The sequence below is a fragment of the Larimichthys crocea genome, chromosome XVI (genome assembly GCF_000972845.2).
Source record: "Larimichthys crocea isolate SSNF chromosome XVI, L_crocea_2.0, whole genome shotgun sequence".
Lineage (NCBI taxonomy): Eukaryota > Metazoa > Chordata > Actinopteri > Sciaenidae > Larimichthys > Larimichthys crocea.
The window spans coordinates 6,661,725-6,685,637 of record NC_040026.1 but is presented as its reverse complement, the minus strand read 5'-3'; the positions used below and the strand labels follow the sequence as shown (position 1 = coordinate 6,685,637).

Genomic DNA, 23,913 nt, shown 5'->3' with positions numbered 1-23,913 from the left:
AACAGGAAATGAATCTGAGCAGATCAGAAGAAATAAAGAACTGTTTTCACACTGATTTGTTTGGTAATTCCAAGGCCAGTTTCTCTCTGCGGTTAAATAAAGGCACTGGGAAAACAGCTAAGTTTTAAAAATGTTCAACTCCTTTATAATTTAAATTTTGTGCTTTTATCTTCTCTATGAAAGTATTTTTTTTAAAGCTACACATTCAATATTTTATACATATATAACATAAAAGGCATTCCTGAACTGACAGAGCATTATCATCATCATCATCATCATCATCCTTTTCCTGGCCCACTGTACATGAACCACCCAGCACATTGGACATATTGGAGCATTTAACTGCTAAATAGCCAAATATGTTTCTCAGTAGTTGGTGGAGACCAAAAACAGAGCTAAAAGAGAGTAAATACATCATCCTTTAGACAGAAACATAACAAATAAATGATAATTTAGTCTGTGTGTCTGCTGGATTTGTAAACTGGTATTTTAGGCTTGTTCTATTGCGTCAAGACGCCAAAAAATTAGGTATTGTAGTTTTAAAGGAAGAAAAGAATCTTCAGTTTTGTCTTTCTAGTTAATTCTTGATGTTTTATTCTAGTCACTTAATTCAGTGCAACAGGCACCCCAGTTTCACTAGAAAATTGAAGACATGGCAGTGAAAGTAGTAGTACAAGTATTTTTGATTTTTATAAATAAATAAGAATTTGCTAACATCTCCAAAACAACTATAAAACATTATATAAAATGTGGTTGTTCTGCTGCCTGCAAGTGGCAAATAAAAAATATAAATTAAAGAATCTTTTATCTTTAATCATTTTATTTCTTTTTAGTTAGATGTTTAGTTCCTTAGATGAAATGTTAAAGCATTTTTAATATTCCTTTTTTTGTCTTTCTAGGTACTCCTTCGGTAAGTGAACTTGTGAGGACTCAAAGTTTTCAACTGTAACAAAATCTGGGACTGCTTCCTTTGTTCCTCCACATCAAATTGAAGAAGTGGATTTGAGGCAAAGCGTTTATGTGAGACACAAGAGGTTTGGATGTCATTTTAGTTTGTTTATAGTGAAACTAATGTGGTGAAGTCCCTCAAACCAAACACACATCAGACTGATCTTTTTAGAGATATCCATCCAATCCTGTTATTTCATGCAAGTAGTGCTCAGATGGGATTCTGTTCCTGATGTTAAAGAAAAAAAAAACATCTTTGGGAAGCATGCAGCTGTAAAGTCATGGATCATAACCATAATACAGTAAAGTCATGGATCATAACCATAATATAGTACAATCAGTGCACGTCAATCTACTTTAATGTGTCGGAGTCTCACTGCCAGCTTTCTCAGGATTGTTTCACAACTTGTTTACAAGGGTAAAACAGTCCCTGACAGAGCTGAGGTTTACTGACGTGCAGCACATTGCCTCCTCACTCAGTGAACCCAGTAAACTGTCATGAGCGTAATAGTAAAAGAGGACGGCGAGGAAAGAAATAAGAAAATATAAATAGGAGGTTGCATGTAGGGCTCCGGCCCAGATGAGTGGCGAGGTCAGTGGCAGCTCTGTGATTGGTTAATGACACTTTGTAGTCAGAGACGCCAGGCCAATGTCTGTGGTCGGGACTTGTGGCTTCTATTTCTCTTTCTTTAAAACATTTTTTTCTTTTTTCTCACTCTCACTGTCTTTCTCCCTCACTCTGACAGCTCAGCTTTACGTCTGCAAACTAAGCTCCTCCAATTGTTCCAAAGTCTAGACTAAAAACCATGCGTTGTTGCTGTTAGGAGCATTAGTCTCTCGAATATCTTGGCAGATGTTGTTCAGTCCCTTGTTTAAAATGAAAAAAAACTCCAAACGTACTCTTACTCTGGATCTTTTGACCATACGACATGGTCTTTATCAGCAGGTAAAGTTTGCTTATTATTATTAATATTATTTAAACTTAAATGAAACTTGAAGTTTAATGTGCAGGCTACAATTAGTCATCATCGTCTGTTTCTGAGATTTATAAGGCACAGTGTACAGAATATGACAGAAATAGAATATGATTTTTATAACTATGTTTTCATTGCTGTATATATCACATAAGAATTGTTATGTTTTTGTTACCTTTAGAATGAGCCTTTTGTATCTACAGATGCTGCAGATCCTCCAGAGTCTGCCATGTTGAACCATGTTTCTAAGGTAGCTCAGAATACACAGACCAAAAGCTGGCTCTAGAAGGGCCTTTCGTGTTTTTTCATGTTTCACAGCCACTGTAGAACAAGAGGGCAAGTGGAAGTTAAATATAAAACTGCACTTTCACTCCTTACACTCTTGTCCATGTTCCTTAGAAATGAGAAATTGAAATTGCTTATCCAATTTTGTGGGTGCCAGCTTTGACATTTGTGGTTTTAAAAAAAATATCTAAAGAACTATTGTGTGATTGAGCCCCATAGGATGAACTGTAACTACTTTAGTGATACCTTCCTCTCTTTTAGTACCATCAAGTGCTAATTAACAAATGCTAGCTTACATGCTAATCTAACTGTTAAAAATCAGCATTGTCATTGTGAGAATGTTAGTGTGCTGTTGTTAGTGTTGTGCTCTTAGTAAATTTCTGTATGTAGTGGTGTAGTTCAGGCTAGCAGCCCCCTTGTTTTACCCTCTCCATCTGGGCATGACACAGTGGCCTCAAAATCTGCCAAAAAGGGCCTATCTTCATCCATTCTGTGCTATTGTAAAAACATGGCGGCCCGGCAAGGTGGATTCCTCCACCGAAAAGTGCCTGCCGCATTTTAAGGTAACCAAAATATAATGATTCTTATTTTATGGTGACTATACACTAATGAAAGCATGGTTGTACATATTGTATTCCATTTGTGCCATGTTCTATAAACAGAGGGCCCCAAATCTTCCACACTGGACCTTTAAAATAAACTAGGAAGAGTGACAAAATAAAACTGTTTCAGAGGTCTGCTTACCACAGTTATCTTGTTTACATACAGAATAAGTGGTGTGAGTTATGAACAACTCATAGCTCACAAAACTGACCAAAATACAAACTGTCTCCTAAATGTTTATGTTGTCCAGAGAAAGCTTTCATCTAGTTTGTGTCCTCCAAAGCACCGCCGACTGTCTGTGGTTTAGCTTGAGTGTGCAGCTTATTGCATTAAGAATTGTTTGCTCTTTTGTGGCATGTCGTCCTTTAGTTCTGTTTACAGATGATATTCTGATGATTTGTCCAGGTTGGGAGAGTCAGCTGTTGGAGACGGGGTTTCTGGCCATTTTCCTGTGTCCTTTGTGGACCCTGTCTCAGGTCCCTCTCCGCTGTCCCCCTTCCCTCATCTGCATCTGGACCTTCAGATGGCTCATTGTTCGCATCATGCTGGGGGCTGTGAGTACTTTACAAAATACATACAAAGGGTTTGTTGCATCTGTGTGGTCACCAAAACTCGAGAGCTCAGCCACTCTGACAGAAAATGACAAAAAATAGCAGTGAGATCATTTTTGGATGAATTTTTTGCATATAACCTCTTGGAGCAGCTGTTTAACTTGTCAAACACAATTAAAAACTTATTGATTGGACTTTATTTACTGCCACCAGCACCTTGACTGACATTTCCTGTTGTGAAATCCTGCACAGACACTGATTATTTGTCTGTCTTGGAGGAAGCAGATATTATAAATTCAAGCAGAAAGGCATGTACTGTACATACACACACCTGAATGCATCCAGCAAGCCACAATGGAGAAATGAAACCATTTTGCAATGGTATAATTCTCCGGGATATTCCAGTGTTTGTTCTTCTGATTTTAGATCGCTACTTTTGGTGAGGTGTCTTTGCTATAAAACTCTGCCAGTATTTAGAAATCCAACCTAAATATATGGTCAGCTAAACAACATGTCTGGTTGTTTGACAGTTTCCATGGTGAATTTTAGACCACCGGCTCCGTTTTATCTGCCAATCACTGCAGTTAGAAGAAATCCAGAAGGATTTTTCCTATTAAGACCGTGAAGAGAGCTGAAACACAAGGAGAACCACCCCTGCCTGGTTTGACTCTAAAGACCTTGTTTTATTCACCAATATGTCACTACACCATTGAATTATGATTTGTTCTAAAGTGGTGTTTCGCAAACTTAGGGTCAAGACCCAAAATAGGTCGCTAACCTTATTTATTGGGTCTCCAGTTGGTAGAGTAAAATGCATATCAATGCTGTGATATGTGAATACATTTTCCTAATTAAGTTATAAGAAGACTTGTCCATGGTGTACCCTGCCTCTCGACCAATGACAGCTGGGATCGACTCTAGCCTCCTCTGATCTGTTTTTGTTCTTGATATTGAATGTTCATATCAGTTAGCTACTGTCTTACTTGTTTCCTTTAAATTAAAGCACAACCTTATCCTGTATTAATTTTTATTTCTGAATATTTGCGTGGGTTAATCTCCTCCGGTGGCATTAGTAGAAGGTGTTGCCCCGTCAGACTCCGTAAAATGTGCAAAAACCTGCTGAACTTGCTATTCCAGCCCAATTGGATCATTTGATTAGATTATAGTGATAACCTAGATCTTGGGGAATTTTCATATTTTTTTTTTATTTTACCTATAACAATGCTGCATTGAAGTGCTAGTTAAGAATGTTGGACACCCAGACTTTAGCATTCACATGCTACTTTGTCAGGAAATCAAATCCAGACGTCAAACAATAAACAATGGAGAGAAACTGTCGCAGAGGCTTCTCCTCATTTTTAGTAGCTCTGTTGCAAAAACGTGGATTTAAACGTGTAATGAACATTCCTAGAAGTTACATTTGCGCATACTTGACAGAGAGAGATTAACGACAGGAGAGCTCAAATAGTTTGAAACCTTCAAGTTGGAGCCTCCTCGGAGCAAAGCCTCCGCATAGTCACTTTGTTTGTGTAGCAGCTCCGCAGTGTTAAGTAAAGTACAGCCCCTTGCCACAGTCCCTCACTGTTTGATCCACCCTGGTCACAGTCATTTATCTGTCTGACAGCATGCGGTTCACCACTGCTCTGTGACTGCTATAAAATTTCTGCTTGTAAGGACAACATGGCTTGACACACACTTCAAAAGACCCCTCAGTCGTAGAAAATAAGTGGGAGAGGGGCTGTATGAGCCCACCTATCATGTAGCGCATGACTAAGAAAATGTCCCAAATTGTCTCCACATTCTTTACATGCTTTAATCAGTGATTTCTGTCCCAACGTCATGGTATATTCTGTCATGCTGTCACATCAATAAGGGAAAAAAATGTTCTCTAAATGCATTAAGAGCATATATTAAGAGTTGTGATGGGCTGATATGCTTAAATACAACCATTACAGATGCCGTATTTTCCCCTGATTATCCATCGCCAGCTGTTGCAATAATTCAAATAATTCAACAAGCTGTGTCATCATTGCCTTTTTAATGGGCTCCTATTTTGAAGGGACTCTTATTTTGAAAGACTTTTGTCTTGTCTGTGTGTGTGTGTCTGTGAGAGGGGTCAGGTGGAGCCCACCAATCAGAGCAGAGCAGAGCTGCTCCTGTGACATTTGACACTGCTGAGAGAGAGCACTGAAAGTACCCCTTGAACAGGAAGGATTTCTGGCCAAACCGTATTTCCAATCATTGAACTTGCTTCACTTTTAGCATCTTGAGCTCTTCCTGAATGTCTACAAAGGTATTTTGTGTGTGAAATGAAGAAATGTGACCTATTAGAGCGATTCAAAGAAACGTTACTTCTGCTTTCCTCCAGAAATTTTCCCGCCTTTTTAACATGGTTATAGATCTATATGCATCTATATGCCCCATCTATGGGGCTATAGATGGGTGTTACTGGCACATCTTTGTGTCCCACGCCAAAACTATAAGGCTGACAGCTTCAGCAGACGAATATGGGTGAGAAGACAAATTTTCCTATGTTTCGAGCTATAAATTGTTTCTGTAGAGTGACATTTGCGGCCTCGAGCGCAGTTTACAATTTTTTTTCCCCCATCAAATTTTCTCTACCTCTAGCTATGATGTCACACACTCTAGCTCATGAATATTCTTCCAATACACACCCATTCATTTTTTGCCGTGGTTTTTGGCGATTTTTTTTTTTTTTTTAGCCGCACACTTGATACCTTTTTTTTGTGTATGTGTGACAAAAACTGTGGGAGAAGTAGCATGCCAAAAAAATTGTATAACTGAATGTGTTTAAATTATCATGGAAAATGTGTTGGGCTACAAGCAGCCAGTCTGTTGATTTGTGCTGTGGCATCTTGTTTACATCAGTATCCTGTGCCTGATCACGTAAGCTACAAAAAGTGTAGCTAATGTGATCTGTGAAATACAGTAATCATTACAGCTGTGTTTACATAAGGACAGAGCAAAAACAGCTGATTAATATGTAACCTTATAGCCCTTTTTCCTTTTCCTCACAAATAAATAAGCTTAAGTATCAGTGGACCTGAATTTAATCACTGCCCTGTAAGATCTAGTTATTCAGTTTGATTAAAATGTATCACCCTGACAGAGGAGAGTGCTTGTTTACAGGTACCATCTGTCTATGTCACTGCAGTTCTTCATCATTTTAAAGGCTGTTAGCGCCTCTTTAAATTGTCCCTGCAGCCTCTGATGGCTCAGTCTAGTCAGTATGGCTTAGTGTTACAGCAAAATAAATGTTTTCAGTCAGGCCCAAACAAAATATACCAGAGTTTTATTTCTAATATGCCACCACAATATTTAAATCAGGCTAAATTAATTCACAACCAATCAGCTATCTGTATTTGATAGCAGTTTTCTGATAGCGTAGCATTTGCTGAGGCCAAGAGAAAAACACCTTTTTATTAGAAAATTTAGGAAATATATTTGTATGCCTGCTTTTGCGTAGTGTATGTGTTTGCATAATGACAGAAGAAGATAGATATCAATTTAATCTTTATTCATCCGGCACAGACAAACAAAACCTGTTAGCTGAATCAGGTTGTTTAATAAATGAATAAATAATATAGCTTCATTGAATTATGAATATGGGTTCTTGATATTTCTTTTTTTTGTCACAGAATGAGTTGGTTCAGGTTGTTTCTTGTGAAGAAACTTTTAAAAGATTAGTTTCTCAGCTTTTCTGCTAACATTTAAGAGCTTCCTGTTTAAAGTGCTGGCACGGCTATTGTGTATTGGATCACACATTTCATTGCTGGCAGAAAAATCTCTATTATACACTCTGACGGTTGGAAATGCTATGCTAAGGTGTGGATTTTTGGGTGTTAACTTGGATTAGAGTTGCTGTGAGAATGTGTTTTGTGAGTGAAGATCAGATTGGTTTGCCTGTTGGATGTTGGGATATTTTGTTGCTGGCATGCTGACTCTGAGTTGGCATAGGCCTGGCTTACAGGAATGGGTAGGTTTGACTTGACTTATGATAAATATCAAGGCTAACAGTGACTCTGAGGCATACAAATGTAGTTGATATAAGATCCTATGAACTGTTTAACCTGTGAGAAGTTACGAAGAACTGACAGAGATTATAGTTTTGTTTTATTGTGCTCTAATTTGATTTTTACCAAGGTCCGAAGAAGAGTTATCTACAGGATCATCCAGGAGAAAGGGAACAGGAGAAAAGCTTGAAGAAATAGGTGGATATGATTATGCCATTAAGTTTGAGAAATGTTTTAGATCTTGAGTCTGTGTGGCTTGAAACACTGATATTGTCAGCCAAATTGAGATAGCTGATGTTAATTTATTGATTTGTTCTTCTGAAGCAGTGGGGTTAGATTATTTTAGCTCTTTTCTTTCCCAAATGTTTTCCCCTGTCTTGTGTTTTCAAATGCAAAAATTGACTTGGCTTCTGAAACATGGAGCATCTTAATAAAATACTTCTGCTGAAGTGGTTACATTAAATCTGAAGAAGCAATTTAACATTTAAACCTGCGTCAATACATTTTTTGGACACTCAAGGTCTGCAGAAACAAGTTGTCAACACCGGCCTATTATCACATTTTACTGTATGTTGGTATGGCGAACATGTTAGCAAATGATGAACAGCACCAAAATGTAAATATCTGTATCTTCAGCTGCTAAATGCTCCTAAACCTACCTAAATGTAGGTAGTCTATCACAGTTTGCTCTCTGAAAGTAGGTGCCTAATGTTGCTGAAAATGCAGTTAAGAGCCATGAACCAAAACCATAAGGTTGCCGATTGTAAAAACCAAAACAATGAGCTGAAATATGCTAAAATGTTCTGTGGAGCTGGGGAGAATTGTGATGTCAAATGATAATCGTCTGTGGCTTTATCACTACTAGTGCCACCCGTCAAATACCAGTCATATCATTCATTGTTAATATAAGATATTAATTTACAGTTTTATGCAGCAACAATCTCATCTGTAGACACATGGCCCTGGAAGCAGAGCATTTCTGCTGGTTATGTTGAGGTAACAAGTTTTTCTGAAGGTAGCAAATTATGACCAACGTACTGGCACATATATTTCAAGGTGAGAGTAACTAATAGTGCTTTTATTGTGTTTTAGTGGAAAACAGGATATTATAAGTTACTATATGTCTGAAAAATGCCATGACGGTATCCGTCAAAGCACTGAATCCAAGACACACGATGGTGTAAATGAGGCCCTGCTGTGGTGCTGACACTATGGTTCCTGTTGCTTTCTTTCTTTCAAACCCTGTTTTCATTGTTGGGATCCAGGGTAAACCTTTGCTTTGCCAGTCCCTCACATTGAAATGTTGAGGTTGACCTCACGTCATGTGCATTTTTGTCAGTCTCAGTGCACCTGGAAGAGAAGACTTGTGGTCTCAGTTGTTTTGAAAGGAGAAATTTTTTTTAGCAAGACGAATCACTTCTCACTGTGACTTATTGATGAAGCATGTTGACAGATTGTTTTCACGGTTACTTTTAGAAATTAAGTGCATGGAGAATTCACCAGTTTTCTTTTAAAGGAGTAGGAAATTGTCCTTAATTAAATCTTTCAAGAAGTTCATATATATTTTGAAAGTAGTGTAGAAAAGTCTATCCATCCATTTTCTATAACCACTTATCCTTATCAGGGTCATGTGTGTCTTTGGACTGTTGGAGGAAGCTGGAGTACCTGGTGAGAACCCTTGAGTAGCCACCTAGGGGGTTCCAAGAACCTTCTTGCCATGAGGTGACCGTGCTAATCAAATATCTTCCTGGTCTTCTTCCTGGAAACATATTGGAAACCCACTGCTCTGGACACTCCGGGCAGACTGCTCTGTTTATATCAGAGTGTGTATATCGGGTTGTAATTGATGACATTTCAGGATCTCATGACTGAATTGGATTATCAGCAACATCTTCGAACACATCATCTCAACAGCCAGCAGCTGCAGCCGACAGCCAAGGTCATAATCAGAATGAAATGTTCTGAGTTTTTCCAAATCTGGTTAGAGTGGTTAGCTGCTGATTTATTCCACATTCCTCGTCAGCCACATGGCCGGGTGATGTGTCAATATTGACAGTCTCGTGTCCTGGATAGCGCAGTATTTACTTAGTTCATTTGGTGAAAAACAGGCTCCGAGCGGAGGACACATCTCTCCCAGTGTTTCTGGTCAACGTTTATTTCCTATTTCTTATGGGAAAATCCCCAAACACTTTTAGTCTTTTTATATATAATCTATCTGTGATACTCAATGAATTAGTGCTAATGGAGAAAAGTATATATTTTTTTAATCACCTGCATCACCTTACTCATTTAGTATTTTCCTCCACAAAAAGTGTATTGTCACCCAAGCTTTGTCTTCAATAGCAGCAGACTACTTCCTCTTCTTTTCTTTCGGTCAGAAACAGAGGCATTTGTCTGTTTCTATGTACGTGGCACTCCTATTTGCTCCGTAACACCTGCATAGTTAGATTTATTAGTGCTTATTGCCAATCTGTATTTGTTGCTCTCTGTGAGTGGGACACACATCTGTGAGCTGTTAGTGAGAGTGCTGAAGGAGAGAACAGCTAATAATGTGTTCAGACGGCATGCAAATCAGATTTGTTCTTTTTGGTTTGATCTTTTAGGTCGACAGTTCACTTTGTAATATACAGGTGACTGAAATAGATTTGTGTGTTTACAGCTGGTGCCATCCCCGGCTTGGTATCATCAAGTCTATCTTATCCAGTGTTGAACAAGTTACTCTAAAAAAGTAAAGTAACTATTGGGTTACTTTAAAGTAATTTTTTAGATGCTCAAATGTGTCAAAGAATTTGGACCCCACCTCCATCCCTCTCTGACGGAACTTAAAATTCATGTGCGTGTTCAGTTATTTATGATATATACTATACTATACTATACTATACTTCCATATAAAGAAGGCTACTTTTGAACTTTTCGGGCTCGCCATTCCTGTTTCTCATGTGAATGTCCTGTGTCGTCTTTGTGTGTCAATTTGTGTAAGCAACACCCGCCTAACTCCACCTCTGATTGGCTTACCATGGAATTTTACTCAACCTCAGTCAATCATCATCATTTATGCGACTGTCATTACTAACGCCGTTATTTATAGTGCCATTATTCCCATCATTGATCTTATCCTAATATAAACTGAAGCAGGCCTGTACAGGGTCAGCCATGTACTTCTACACAATCTAAAGTTGTCCTTCAAAAAGTCCTTTCTCTGCATCTTGCTATTAATCATGCCCAGCTTCTATAGTAAAAACATCAACTGCTCTAGGTAGCAACTTACAGCTTGATCCCACTGGGCACGGCTGCGATGCTCTCTGGCTGAAGTGAATCTCCACAACCTGTATAGACTCTGGATCAGTAAAAACAGACAAAACAGAAACTATTCATCTATGCAGCCTACTTAATCATGGTAGAAACATATAAACCAAGGAAAAGACCAAATCTGAGCAATGTAACAAAGTCTGGCAGGCAAAAATCCGCTTCTTCTTCTGTTAAACTGAAATTACAGTGGAGGATGATGGGATGTCATACTGTTTTGCAGTATTTTGTATTTGGTCATAAAAGTATTGGTAGTAGTAAAAAGGTTAAGAGATCTCTAAGTTATTACAGTTCATCCAGAGGGGAACATGAATGTCTACCAAATTTCCCCCAATTTTAGTTGAGATTTTTCACTCAAAATCACAAATTCTCACCTCATGGTGGTGCTAGAGGAATAGTGAGGGGAACAGCAAAGTCATGCTCTGGGAACCTTGCATTACTGTACAAAAATCATGGCAATCCATCCAATAATTAAGATTTTTCAGTCTGGAACAAAGTAGTTGGCCGACCGACAGGCTGACATTTCCATCCAGAGTCTCGCTGCTAGTGTGGCTAAAAACAGCTGCTATAGTTGGTAGTAGTTAGCCTTAAATATCTTCAAATGAGGTCCTATTTACAGACTTCACATAAATAGTCTCTATGAATGACCCATGATTGTAGTATTCATAACTTTGCAAGTCATCATTTTCTAATAAGTCCTGTTCTCAAGTTATATTCCACTTGAAAACACCTTTCCAAAACTTATTTGAAATTGCCAATGTATACAAATGAATGAAGTGTAATCAAGAGTGGGAAACAAAATTGCAAATGTCCTGCAAGCCAACATTTTAGCTCTATATTTGAAAACCACAGAGCTCCCAACAGTTATTAAATTATATATAATTTACAAATGCAAGAACAGTGACTGACTGTACAGAAGGATGTAGACAATCAGTAATTTAGTCTGTGATTTATGAATCATCTTTTTGTGTCATAACTTTATACATTTAGAAAGGTTGAGCAAAAATCTATAGATACATACTGTATGATTAATACTCAGTCTGTCTAAGCAGCCAGTCAGTGTACAGTGGTAAGTGTAAAAAATAAAATATGTATTTTTATGAATTTCTGCAAACATCAATTAAGAAAGTGACTATTATTTCTATTTACTCTCCATGTTTAAATAGCCAACTGTGGATTTAGAACAGGGTTCTTCAACCAGGCGTCCATGACCCCTAGGGGGCCGCAGAGGTACTGCAGGGGGTCCACCAATTTTTGTCATAATAATTCACAATTTTCACCAAAACAATTTGTGAGAATTAAAAAATATAACAATGATATTGTGTAAACAGCATTAATATGCAATAAAAAGCTACTTTTGACAAAAAACTATTACTATTTATATATTATTTATAAATTATTCCATTATGCCTGAATGTTTTATCAATCATAAACACATATAGGCTAATAACCCAGCATATGAATAACTTAATAAGGTGCAATAAAAGTCCAAAGAAATATGAAGATATGAGTAAAAATGCAATTTTGCTAATTATAGCGCCCCCCAAAGGTCACAAAAATTCTTGGGTCTCACAAGGAAGTCGTCATGAGCATAGACATATATACATAGACGCCGCATTGAGCGGGTTGGTCGTTGGTCGCAAACGTAAAACGGCGCCGCATATTGGTTCGGGCAGATCTGCCCATAAACAATACAAGGAAATGGACTGAACTTCATAAAGCGCCTTTCTACAAAGTTCTTTAAGTTAATGTCTCTTATACACCCATTCACACACACACTAATATATCTGGGAAACAAACAGGCACCAAAAACACGTATGTAACTTTTAAAGTGATGATTATAAATGTTTACTCCTTATGTAAGCACCAGACCAACGTATGTATTTTTCTAATGCTGAGTGTTTACAGCTACTAATGTGTGTAACACTGTTACTGTGATGATAAATATGAAATATTTATATTTAACATTTAATCTGTGTCTATAATAACCAGATCCTGAAATGTAGACGTGACATAAGGGGTTTCTGAATCAAGAGCAACACACACACACACACACACACACACACACACACACACACAACATATTATGTATGTATGTATGTGGGCGCGTGTAGTTATGGTACACGTTTATGCCTTATTCAGAAACCCTCATGTCACATCTACATTTCAGGATCTGGTTATAGAGACACAGATAAAGTTAATATAAATATTTCAATATTATCATCACAGTAACAGTGTTACACACATTAGTATCTGTAAACACTCAGCATAGAAAAATACATACGTTTGGTCTGGTGCTTACATAAAGAGTAACATTTTATAATCATCACTTAAAGTTACATACGTTGTTTCTGGTGCCTGTTTGTTTTCCCAGATATATTAGTGTGTGTGTGAATGGGTGTATAGAGACATAACTTAGAACTTTGTAGAAAGGCGCTTTATGAAGTTGCAGTCCATTTCAACTTTTAATTATTGTTATACATGGGCAGATCTGCCCGAACCAATATGGCGGCGCCGTTTACGTACGATTCAGCGCTCAATGCGGCGTCTATGTATATATGTCTATGGTCATGAGTCTGTGTTAGAAGTTTGAGTCAAAACATCAAATGGTTGCCGAGATATGGTCTGACTTCCTGTTTGGTAGCTTCGTCGATGAGTTTGATTGGCTGCTACGGGCAAACAGAAGCAAAATTTTTTAAAAATCCATGTGATAACTTTTATGAGGCTTGGTCTGAAGATTCTGTGTCAAGATGCGTGGAAATCGGACAATCTGCATGACCTGAAATGCTTTTTAAGGGTTTTTGACAAAATTCAAAATGGCAGAAAATCCAGTATGGCTAGGCCCCCCAGTTATAAGCTAGGCTTAAAATGTGACATATGTGGGGCTCTCTGTTCTGTTTGTCTTTCATCCAAGGGGAACTTGGACTGAAAAGGGTTAAAGACCCCTGATTTAAAGTATAAACTCATCAAACAACAACTAAAACCAAACAATATTTTTTTAGAATATTCTGCTAGTGTACTGCTTGATTCAGATCACATCTAACAGCACAGTCACAACACTGCACCACACTGCAGCTCACCTCTTTCCTCTTACTTTATGTCATGTTAATTAATTTATTTACTGATGTGGTTATCAATATGGATCAAAGATTCTTGCCTACAGATGATCAAGCCTCCTCTGTTGTCTCTATCTTGGATAACATGAATGGAAAGTTATTTATTAGAAGATAAACAGATAAATATTCTTGTATTCTGAGTCAGGATTCTAGTCAGTGAAATAATGTCATTTTGCTATTAAAGTTATTAAAGATATTTAAAGCTATTATTAGTACCTTGTTTTTCTGTGACTTTGTGTTACTATTAGTAGGAGTTTTAGTAGCTTTAAACAGCTACTAAAACTCCTAAAGCACTAAAGCACATGAATGTCGTTTCAGTGTAAAAAGACATGTACTTTTTACACTGAAACGACATTCATGTGCTTTCGACCACGTGTTCCAGTCATGTATGCATGTGGACATGAGGGTAATCAGTTTTATTCCTTTTGCAGCTTTTCATCTAAATATGGGATTTGAATTGACTGCAGTCAGTAATCAGATTTTCTAATTGACTGTTGATGGTTGCTTATTTTACTTGATTTACAACAGCACTGCTTGTTGGCTACAGTGCATCATAAAGTCTGACACATTTGTGGGTTTTCTGTCTTTTTCAGGGTCTCATTAAAATCAGAGGTGACAAATGCTGGCGGGACCTCACCTGCATGGACTACCACTACGAGGTGTGTGCACACAATTTATTTAACATACTGTGTGTGTGTGTGTGTGTGTGTGTGTGTGTGTGTTTCAATACAGTGAATGTCAAGCTGTTGCAGCAGATAAAGCAGATGATCTTCCTCGATCTGACAGTCTGCATCTATAAATTGATCAATCTGTCTTATCTGTCTTCTTGACATTTGGAGTTTTTCCACTTTCTCTCCACAGTCTTAATGAATTCAGACTTTTTATGATGCAATATCATTTAGAGGGTCACAGGAAACTGGAGGCTTTGCCAGCTGACATTGTGTGAGCTGACACCTATAATTGTATCATGATGGACATTTAAAAAAAAAAAGAAGAAGAATACCAAAATCGATGCTAAACCAGATTTTTTAATATTATATATACTGCACGTTCTTTACCTTGTGAGGCAGCTGGATCACAAAATTACTCGAGAATCTATCTTGCCAAGCTTCAAGAGATGAGTCTGAGCCAGAGTTGTTCAGATCAATCAGCATCTAATGAAGATAGCATCTGTTAAAGAGGTTAGCATAGCTGACGCTAGCATCAGTTTTATCAGAATTTCATTGAAAGAACAAAGAACGCCACTGAAGCCTTTTCTTGTTTCCGGACTGGCCTTTGTAAGACTTTGGCGACATCATACATTTTGGTAATCTGACCCATGACAGGTAGCTTATCCAATCATGTGGCCTGTATCTTTAAAGTGCCCACATTTTTCCAAACAACGACTTCCCAGATGGCTGTACGTAACAAACCATCTGGTGCAGTCAGGTTAACACATTCTCCTTTGTTGTCAAAACCTGCCTATGTTTCCCACAATGCAACTTGGATGCTTGCAGTTCATTTTGAATATTTAACTGAGTTACACTAGTAGCAGCTGTTATCACCTTAGACATACTTAGTTTGTGAAAGCTTTTCTGTTTTCTGGGCAGAACACTTGATACGTGATTCTTCTTTCATGGGAAAAGTCTACTGGGGCACCAGAAATAATGCATTTGGAATTTCCAGATGCAACAACAATGAAAGAGTAAAGGGTGGTTATCATGATTGACAGAGGAAATAAGCGAAACCAAGATTTTCTCCACATAAAGTCCCATGGCTGTTTGCTGACTTCTGGGAAGAGCACTGCAGAAAACAACCACACAATGAGCTCTGAGCACCAAAGATATCATATTACCAGTTAAGGTGACACTTGCTGCAACATAGAGTTATGAAGAAGGACTTGAGAAAAAAAAGCCTGAATCATTCTCTGAAACACTAGTTTCTACATTTCCCAAAGGCCTGTTTTCTTTGACAAGTTGAACTTCTAAGACTGATCCAGATATCTAAAAACATTGTACTCTTGGCTTTGTCTTTTGAATGATGACAAGACAGCAATGAACTCACATCAGGCTAACCACGCCAGGGCAACACATTGCAGTAACTGCTGCCGTGGGATTCAATAAATCAGCCTTTTACACAGACTGTGAGGTTGTGCAAATCCCGTGTTTGTTTTTCCCCTGTGGGACGCTCAACCGCTCTGACCCACACTGCTCTGTGTTACCAAGCCGCAGAGGGAGGAGGGCCGTCTTCTGTAATTAACATAGACAGGAATACACTGGCTCCTATGGGACTCGGTGACTGGAGATGACACTCACAACAATGGGAATGGAGGATAGACTGTAATACACTGGCTCCTGTGGGACTGGACAGCTGGTGCAGTTTGAGATTTTGTACCCATGGGTGACAAAAGGAAGTGGATCAGGGAATGATATACCTCATATATGGACTGCAGCAGTTAGGTTTTGTGCCTTTTGATTTAGTTTGGGAAGAAATTCATTTGGTTTTTTTGCTACGCTGCATTGTAAACGAACTGTAATTTATTCTCAAAACTTTAGTTCCCACGGTTAGAACAGTTTTAGCATTGCTAATGCTGTAAAAATCACTATCCCAGTGGTTGTCAGTGCTAACATGAAATATGGGATAGGATATTATATCCACTGCTGCAATTTATTATCTCAATTTCTTGTAAAACCTTGAGCAGTTTCAGAGTCTCTGTTCTCTCTGATAATAAATCAAATAAAACACACTGAGCAAGAGGAAATATTGTTTGGTTTATATGCAGATTTAGCACTGTGTGTTGTGTAGATTGTGATGGTGAGTCACGTGTCAGATACTTCAACTTTAGGCCTTGGATTCTACAGAAACAAACATTCTCCATGGCTCTGCAGTGTTCAGATCTAAAACAGCCCTGCCATGCTAGTGGTTCTGTGAGGCAAACGTAAAATTTCAATTTAGCATGCTAACATCGACTAATTACCACAAAATATTACGACTAATGGAATGATGACGAATGTTTACTAAGTATGAGGTTTTCACTTCTTTCTCTGAGGACCATGACTAGTTGGATTTTGTGTTAGCTTCTAGATGGTGCAAGAGGTAATAACGGCCAAAATTCATAGTAAACCATCCGATATTTGTCTAGACTTTGGGATCACCAAAGTCATTAGAGTTTATCCTCCAGGGAAGTTGAATATCTGTACAAAATTTAATGACAGTGCATCCAGTAGTCGTTGAAACACTCATTAAAGTACAAAAATATTTTTTAATATGACGTGAGAAAAGTAATAGGAACATAAAAGTCAGTAGGAATCATCCACTGGGCACACCGATACGCCCCAGTGAAATGAATGAGGGGTTGTATGTTTCACACTTTGCTGTTGTCTATCTGAATGTGGCTCTAATCTCCATTAGTGACGCACATTAAATCATCAGGCAATATGTTTTTAAATGTTACATAGTATAATCAGAAGACTAATTATAAGATTAGAATGTGATCAAAGAAGTACACAGTAGCCATTCTTTTCTACCGTGTTCATATGAAACTCTTCCAAAATGATCTTCTAAAGGTAGAAAAATATCAAACAGCATTAAGACTCCTGACTTAAAGCAGGCTAAATTACTGTAATTCTGTGTGGACCCACTATAATTATGCAGCGGTAAAGGAAACTTTAGGGTACATCGAGCCTTTCACTGACAATTTACACAAAAAACAAAATCTCATTGAGCAATTCACCGAACGGATCAATTCCAAATTCCAATGGTTAAAAGGAACTTAATTAGAGACAAAGACTTAATTATATTTTCTGTGCTGTTCATATTTTAAACTGATGAACTTTAACGAGGAGAATCATCTGTAACATCAAAATGTCAGCTGGATATTTTCACATGTAAACCAGCATGGTGAGGCTTCCAATTTACCGCTCTGTGGTTTATATATATCAGTGTCTCGTGACGGCCTGGTGTGTGCTCTTTACAGTTTAAATCCACCCATTTTATGTGGTTCTTTATTGCATCCTCATGCATTTCTCTTCTATTTTTGATCCAGCCGTATATAAGCTGACGTCTATAGGGTTTGTGTTAACAAGCTAACAAACATTTGCCCAATTACACATTCAGACAAATGTAAGTCAAATATTCACTCTTCTTATAGCTCTGTCTTGCTTTTCACTAACTCCTGAGGGAAATATTTAGCTCTTTAGCTGCTTAATGCTCCATTTTGTCTGCCAGAAAGTCAATAATGTAAGCTGTGTGCCGCTTGGTAATTCGCAGGTAGTGTACAGTGAGTTTATCAGAGCTTTTCTACAAAAGTTGAGTTTGGAGGGAGTTAATAACAATAAAACAAAACAAACAACAGATATTACTGATGATCTTTCTCTGTGGATTTATCATTATGAGCGACCCCTTACATATATTACATATAGTATATAATATTAATTAGATGCAGCTGATACAACATGAGCATTCAAGCTGTTGTGACTGGCAAACTTAATGATCCAGTGTGTCAAATTTAGGTGACTCTGTTTACAGAATATGGTAGAAATTAAATATAAAATGCATAACTATGTTTTCATTAGTGTATAGTCACTTGAAAATAAGAATAGTTATGTTTTTTTTTTTTACACTAGAGTGAGCCTTTTATATCTACAGATGCCACAGGTTCTCTTCCTTGGATGCATGTTGTCGCACAGGGCTCTAGACATGGCCTTTTGCATTTTTCACTCATTTTCTGGCCACCAGCTTTTCTCCGTCACACTAGGTAGAAGATTGTGAGGCAAGGGGGTTGCAATCAGCTGCTACACCACTAAAGGCCACTAAATCATACACACTGGTCCTTTACTAATAACTAAATAATATCTGGATGTCTCTTTGGCCTGTTACTTTTATGACTTTCAATATTAATGACTTTGTCTCCTGTCTTTTAATGCTGAGTAGGTAGCATTTACTTGGCTTAAGAACTGCGGCATTTAGTTGATCAATCATTAAAGTAATTTTTCATGCAAAAATTAAATCATTTCACCCTTCAAATATGAAGATCTTATTTTTTTCTGTTTATTAAACTAAACATCGTTGGGTTTTGGGCAAACATTTTTACCTGACATTTTATTGACTGAATGATTAATTGATTAATCTGGAAAGTCATCCTTTAGTTGCAGCCTTACTAGGGTTGGCTTACTACTTAAAAGTTAAATTCATAAGGACTAAAACACACTTGCTCAATTGTCAGTACATTTTGCAACCACATACTTCTGCTTACATGGTCTGCTATGAGCAGGAGCTTGAAGTTGCTGGCTAAATCAGGAGAAAATAAATGCTTGCAGCGAGGATCCTTCTAGCTACCTGCTGACAGGTATTTTGGACTCATGTAATTAAATGCAGTGTATTAGAAAATGTGTTGTCATCTGACAAATCATATTACAATATGGACCTTATTCCACGGTCGGTCAGTTTCCCGGGGGTAATGTAGATTTACACACACACACACACACACACACACACATACAGAGCACCGAGAGCCACTGGCGCCAAGTGAAGTCTCATTAACCCCCTCTGACACACTGCTGCCTTTCAAGCCTGCAGCGGCACTGCTGTCCTGACTCCCAGGGGGCTGTGTAGGTGTGTTTCGGCATAGTTGGTGATTTGTTTGCTTCAGTTTGTTTCTTGTTACGCAGCTAGTTTGCAGGCCAGGCGGTGTTGTTTGGTTGTCTGAGGTTACTGGCTTGTTGCCCCTGGATTTGCAGGAGTGTTTTGGTAAGCTACAGGTTAAATAACCCCCAATTTCACTCCATAAAAAAACAATATGAGTATAGACTAGTGAGGCAGTGCCTTGTTTTCTTTTTTCCCCACCTATTTCTGTGCTATATTTATTTTTTGCCACCTCACCTGACACTGTTTGCATGTTCAGCTTTTACACGGTTTGCGTTTGACCACCTCGCACACACACTTAATCATACGTACACAAACACAGCATGGCTCTGTATGAACCCTTTTAGTGTTTTTTTGTGCGTTGGTAGGGTTGCCTTCATTTAAATAAAGTTCCTTCTTTATTTAGACATGGAAATGTTCCCCCGTGAGGTGTGGCAACATAAATGACTCTCCATCCTGGGCTTTTTGTGCCAAAGTAAAGCAGAGAAAACATGCGTTTTAAGCAGCAGAAAAGTCTCTATGTGTAGAAAATGCATGAACTTTTCTGTGCAGAAATTCACTGGAACAATAATCCATTGATTAAAGATCATGATCATCTGGATAAAATCCCCTTTACTGACATGTTTGCTGCCAAAAAGCTGTGTCTCTGGCACCATCAAAGATAGTCAGGGTTTCACATTTTCACTCCTCCATCTTCACCCAGACCCAACCAGTTCCTAACCCCATGTCCTACTACATGCATCGCTCCCCGTGGTGGTTCCATCGCTTCGAGACGTTGTCAAACCACCTCATCGAGCTCGTCTTCCCATTCTTCACCTTCCTGGGCAGACGGATGTGCATGGTCAACGGAGCAATCCAGATCCTGTTCCAGGTAACTCGCACTGTTCAGACTCACAGCATCTGATGACAACAAACGCTGGTGCTGTATGTGGTGGCACCATGTGGAGTGGACTCATTCATTCATTTTGGACCAGTCATAGCACAGCATGTTCTCACTTACATGTGCTATGAAAGAAATAGTTACCCAGTTTTTGAGATTTCCACAGAAGGGATAATGTACAGCAAGATGGTGAGTATTCTTCTTCATCCTGAAGAGATTTATTTCTCAATGACCCACTGTGTGTGTCTATTTACAAGCAATACATCGTTTGGCTTCTAAACACAAACATTCAATAGAGAATTTTGTTAGAGGTTATAAAGCCGTCTAGGTAGAGGTTTAATAAGCACAATTCAGGCCTAAGGAGCACTTCCTCACCAATGATCTGGCTAGCCAGATTCAACAGTTGCCTCCAGAAAAAGAGCGTCTATGGACATTCCCGTCAGGTATGTTAGGATTAAAGTGGTGCAGTTTAGCTGGGGTTTCTATAGTCTACTTATCCATTTATATTGCAGTAGTTTGGCATTTGTATTTATGGATTGAGTTTGAGCTAGAAGACAAGCTTTTGACCATTCCTCTGTTTCTCCATGCTTGTAAAAAGTTTTGTGATGACTCTTTAGACTTACTAATAAATTCTTTGTACAGTAATTGGGGGAGGTCCCCGCCCCCTGGAATGTAAGAACTTCTAAAATGATTCTATTGATTTAAAAATAATTGTATTGCTTCAGCTGTGCTCCAGAGTCTATGATCAGTATTTGTCAATGACCAATCAGAAGTAATTCCAATAAAAATTGCCATAAGCAGGACACTGTTTGAGTCTGGGTTGTTGCTTTTGAATTATTTATTTTTTCAGGCACAACAATAATAATGTGAGCAATAAAGTTCCAATCACTTCTATTGTATTGGTTTGTATCTCAGACATGGATGTCCAAAAAACCTGCACAATCAAAACCAACGCTGTTCAGGTAGATAACACAAAGCTAATGCCAAAGCTAATGCAAAAATGATCAAAGCATGCAGCACAGATGTCTCACACTGGCAATAATCAGTCGTCGCAGTGCTGTGAAAACCATAAATCTCCAAAACATTGACTTTACATCTTCATACAGGAACATGTTTTTATGGACATCTTATTGAAAAATAGCATTGTGAGGGCGGCAGGAATTTTACTCTAATTAGCAGTCAGTCACATTATTATTACATTAAGCATTTTTAATGGCTGATTTATGTTTTATTAAATTTTTCTCTGTTTTATTGGATTATATGTCACTGTACGCTTAAATCTAATTTGTGCATCATGCGCAGTGGATGTCAGAGCTCATGTTACCGTATGTTAATTTACCCTGTCAGTATAAATAAGTCAGAACTCATCACGCATATGTTGGTTAAACTGAAAATGCCCCATCACACTGAAGTAATAGAATACAGTGTATTGTTTTGTACACCACCAGTATGTCTTTTCTTCTTACCTTAGGTGGTTTTGATAGTGAGTGGGAACCTCAGTTTCCTTAACTGGCTGACCATTGTTCCCAGTCTGGCTTGTTTTGATGATGCATCACTGGGCTTCCTGTTTCACTCTGGAGGGGGAGCCAAGAAGGCAGTGCTGGAGATACAGAATGAGGAAGCTGCTGGACGCAAACCCAAACCCACCAAAGGTACCCGGGGTTCGAAGTTTGAAGAGTCAAAGAATAATTCACAAAGCGTTTCAGCACTAGGTGGAAAGTGTCCAATGCTTTTTTTTTTTCTTTTTTTTTTTAAATTTACCTTATATACACACAATGGATCCGGAGCCTCTCATGTCGACGTCGGTATCATTAACAGTCAAGGCTACAACTGGCCTGGTCATACTGGAGAAGGAATTATGGCAAGAAAAGGGATTAGCACTTGGACAGCTGAGTAGCTGGGAAAAGTATGACATATGGTTTAAGGAATTTAAGGCGATGTCGCTTAACAAGTTTTACAATACAGACTGGTTACAGTGTGGTAAAAGAATGAGCGGCCCCTCTCTAATTGCTCTCATCGGACCTATTAGTGTCTTAGGATGTTGAATATAAAATCGGCCTCTACCTGGAGCGTGAGCATGTTTTAATCATTTCAACAGACCCAGAACGTCTGTCCTAGTGTGAAAAGTTTGAGTTGGATTACGTTGATGTCTTTAACATGCATGGGATAAGCAGGCAGACACAGATAGGAAGGAACTGACGTGCACTCAGCCAACATTTGTCAATACCATCCCATGATCTAACAGGTCAAACCTCTTCCACTGAGGAAGTGTTAAAATCATCACACACACGTACAGTATACACACATAGACTTGCAGGCCTAATAGAATTGGCACCAGTAAACATGTCCAACCCTGCAAATGATGAATCCCCCTCCAGGCCAGACACTACCAAATATGTCACCTTGATTTAAGCTGTAATTACAGTTTTCCCCTGGGACACATTTTAACATCCTGGAATGGAGCAAGATACATAACTCCTCTGACAGTCAAAAAATGTAACAAGTAAACAAACGCTATAGCAGCTCCTTTAGGCCAAACGGGAGCAATGACATGCATTGCCCTGCAGTTTCATCACATTTGTCTAGATCGAGTGTGTGATGGATGGACGGACAGACTGGAGCTGAGCCACAGTTCTGTTTGTTTGGTTGTTAAAAATAAAAAAGAGAACAAACTGTATCCCTGACTGATGCAGCAGTTTGCATCACAGCGCTGTTTTTAAGTCACTCTTTCTATTTGTACGTGTCTGTAATGCAGGTATGTTCATACGTCGGGTGGTGAACATTTCTTTGGGCATTCTGATCAGCTACCTGAGCACTCCTGTGGTGCTGAACTTGTTGAGTTCCAGGCAGGTGATGAACACATCCTTTGACCCACTGCGCATCGTCAACACCTACGGGGCCTTTGGAAGGTACAGTACAGTCAGCGGTCACAGGGTTAAAAAAATATCTGTGGATCTTTAAAACATCTCAAAAAACTGCTGAAACTGCTTATTTTTAAGTTGTCTTAAATGCACTTCAAGGATAAGTTCAAATTTCACATCTCCATCTTAAAACAACACTCACTTGTGCATAGATATATTGAAAAAGTTACTATAATCGTTCCTTTGGTCTATACTGGCTGTGAGATCCCATCCCATGTAAGTGACCGGGTGACTTTCTTCCTTTCTGCTCCTTCCTCCTTCTCCTTTGTTCTTTGCCAGACAGTGTTTCCTTTCTGGGCTGCAGTGGAAGACTAGTAATACAAAGAGGAATTTCAGACTTTTTACTTCTTCAGAGAAGAAGTTTTTGTGCCACAGATCTATTTATATGGTATAAAGCACTGCAGGAATGAGTCCTACAACCTGGAAATGAGCCTTTTTGCACTTCTGGTTCCCTCATGTTAGAGTTAATGGGTTTTTGGTGACTTGTGTAGTTAAGACAAGCTTAAGAGAGATTCATGTTAAGAGAGTGTTGTCTTACTACTCCAAAACTTTTGGTTTTAATTTAGATATCTGTCCATGAGATTAATTTTTAATTGATGATGCAGGAGCAAGGAGAGATTTTATTGCAGTTGCATACTCCATTTTCATAACCGATGATTAAGGCTGGTTATTG

At 38.4% G+C, this 23,913-nt stretch overlaps 1 protein-coding gene across 4 annotated transcripts in view; it reads left to right on the top strand.

Moving 5' to 3' along the window:
* Positions 1-23,913, top strand: part of lmf1 (lipase maturation factor 1) — a 31,811-nt gene that overhangs the window by 5,849 nt on the left and 2,049 nt on the right. For 3 of the 4 annotated variants that reach the window (XM_019274735.2, XM_027289599.1, XM_027289597.1), the window contains exons 4-8: positions 3,216-3,364; positions 14,411-14,476; positions 20,143-20,310; positions 21,791-21,971; positions 23,075-23,228. In XM_019274735.2, the coding sequence (XP_019130280.1) occupies positions 3,216-3,364; positions 14,411-14,476; positions 20,143-20,310; positions 21,791-21,971; positions 23,075-23,228 (718 nt within the window). Of the gene's footprint in view, positions 1-1,012; positions 1,035-3,215; positions 3,365-14,410; positions 14,477-20,142; positions 20,311-21,790; positions 21,972-23,074; positions 23,229-23,913 lie in introns of those variants that run through there. The other variant, XM_027289600.1, reaches the window with a different exon arrangement.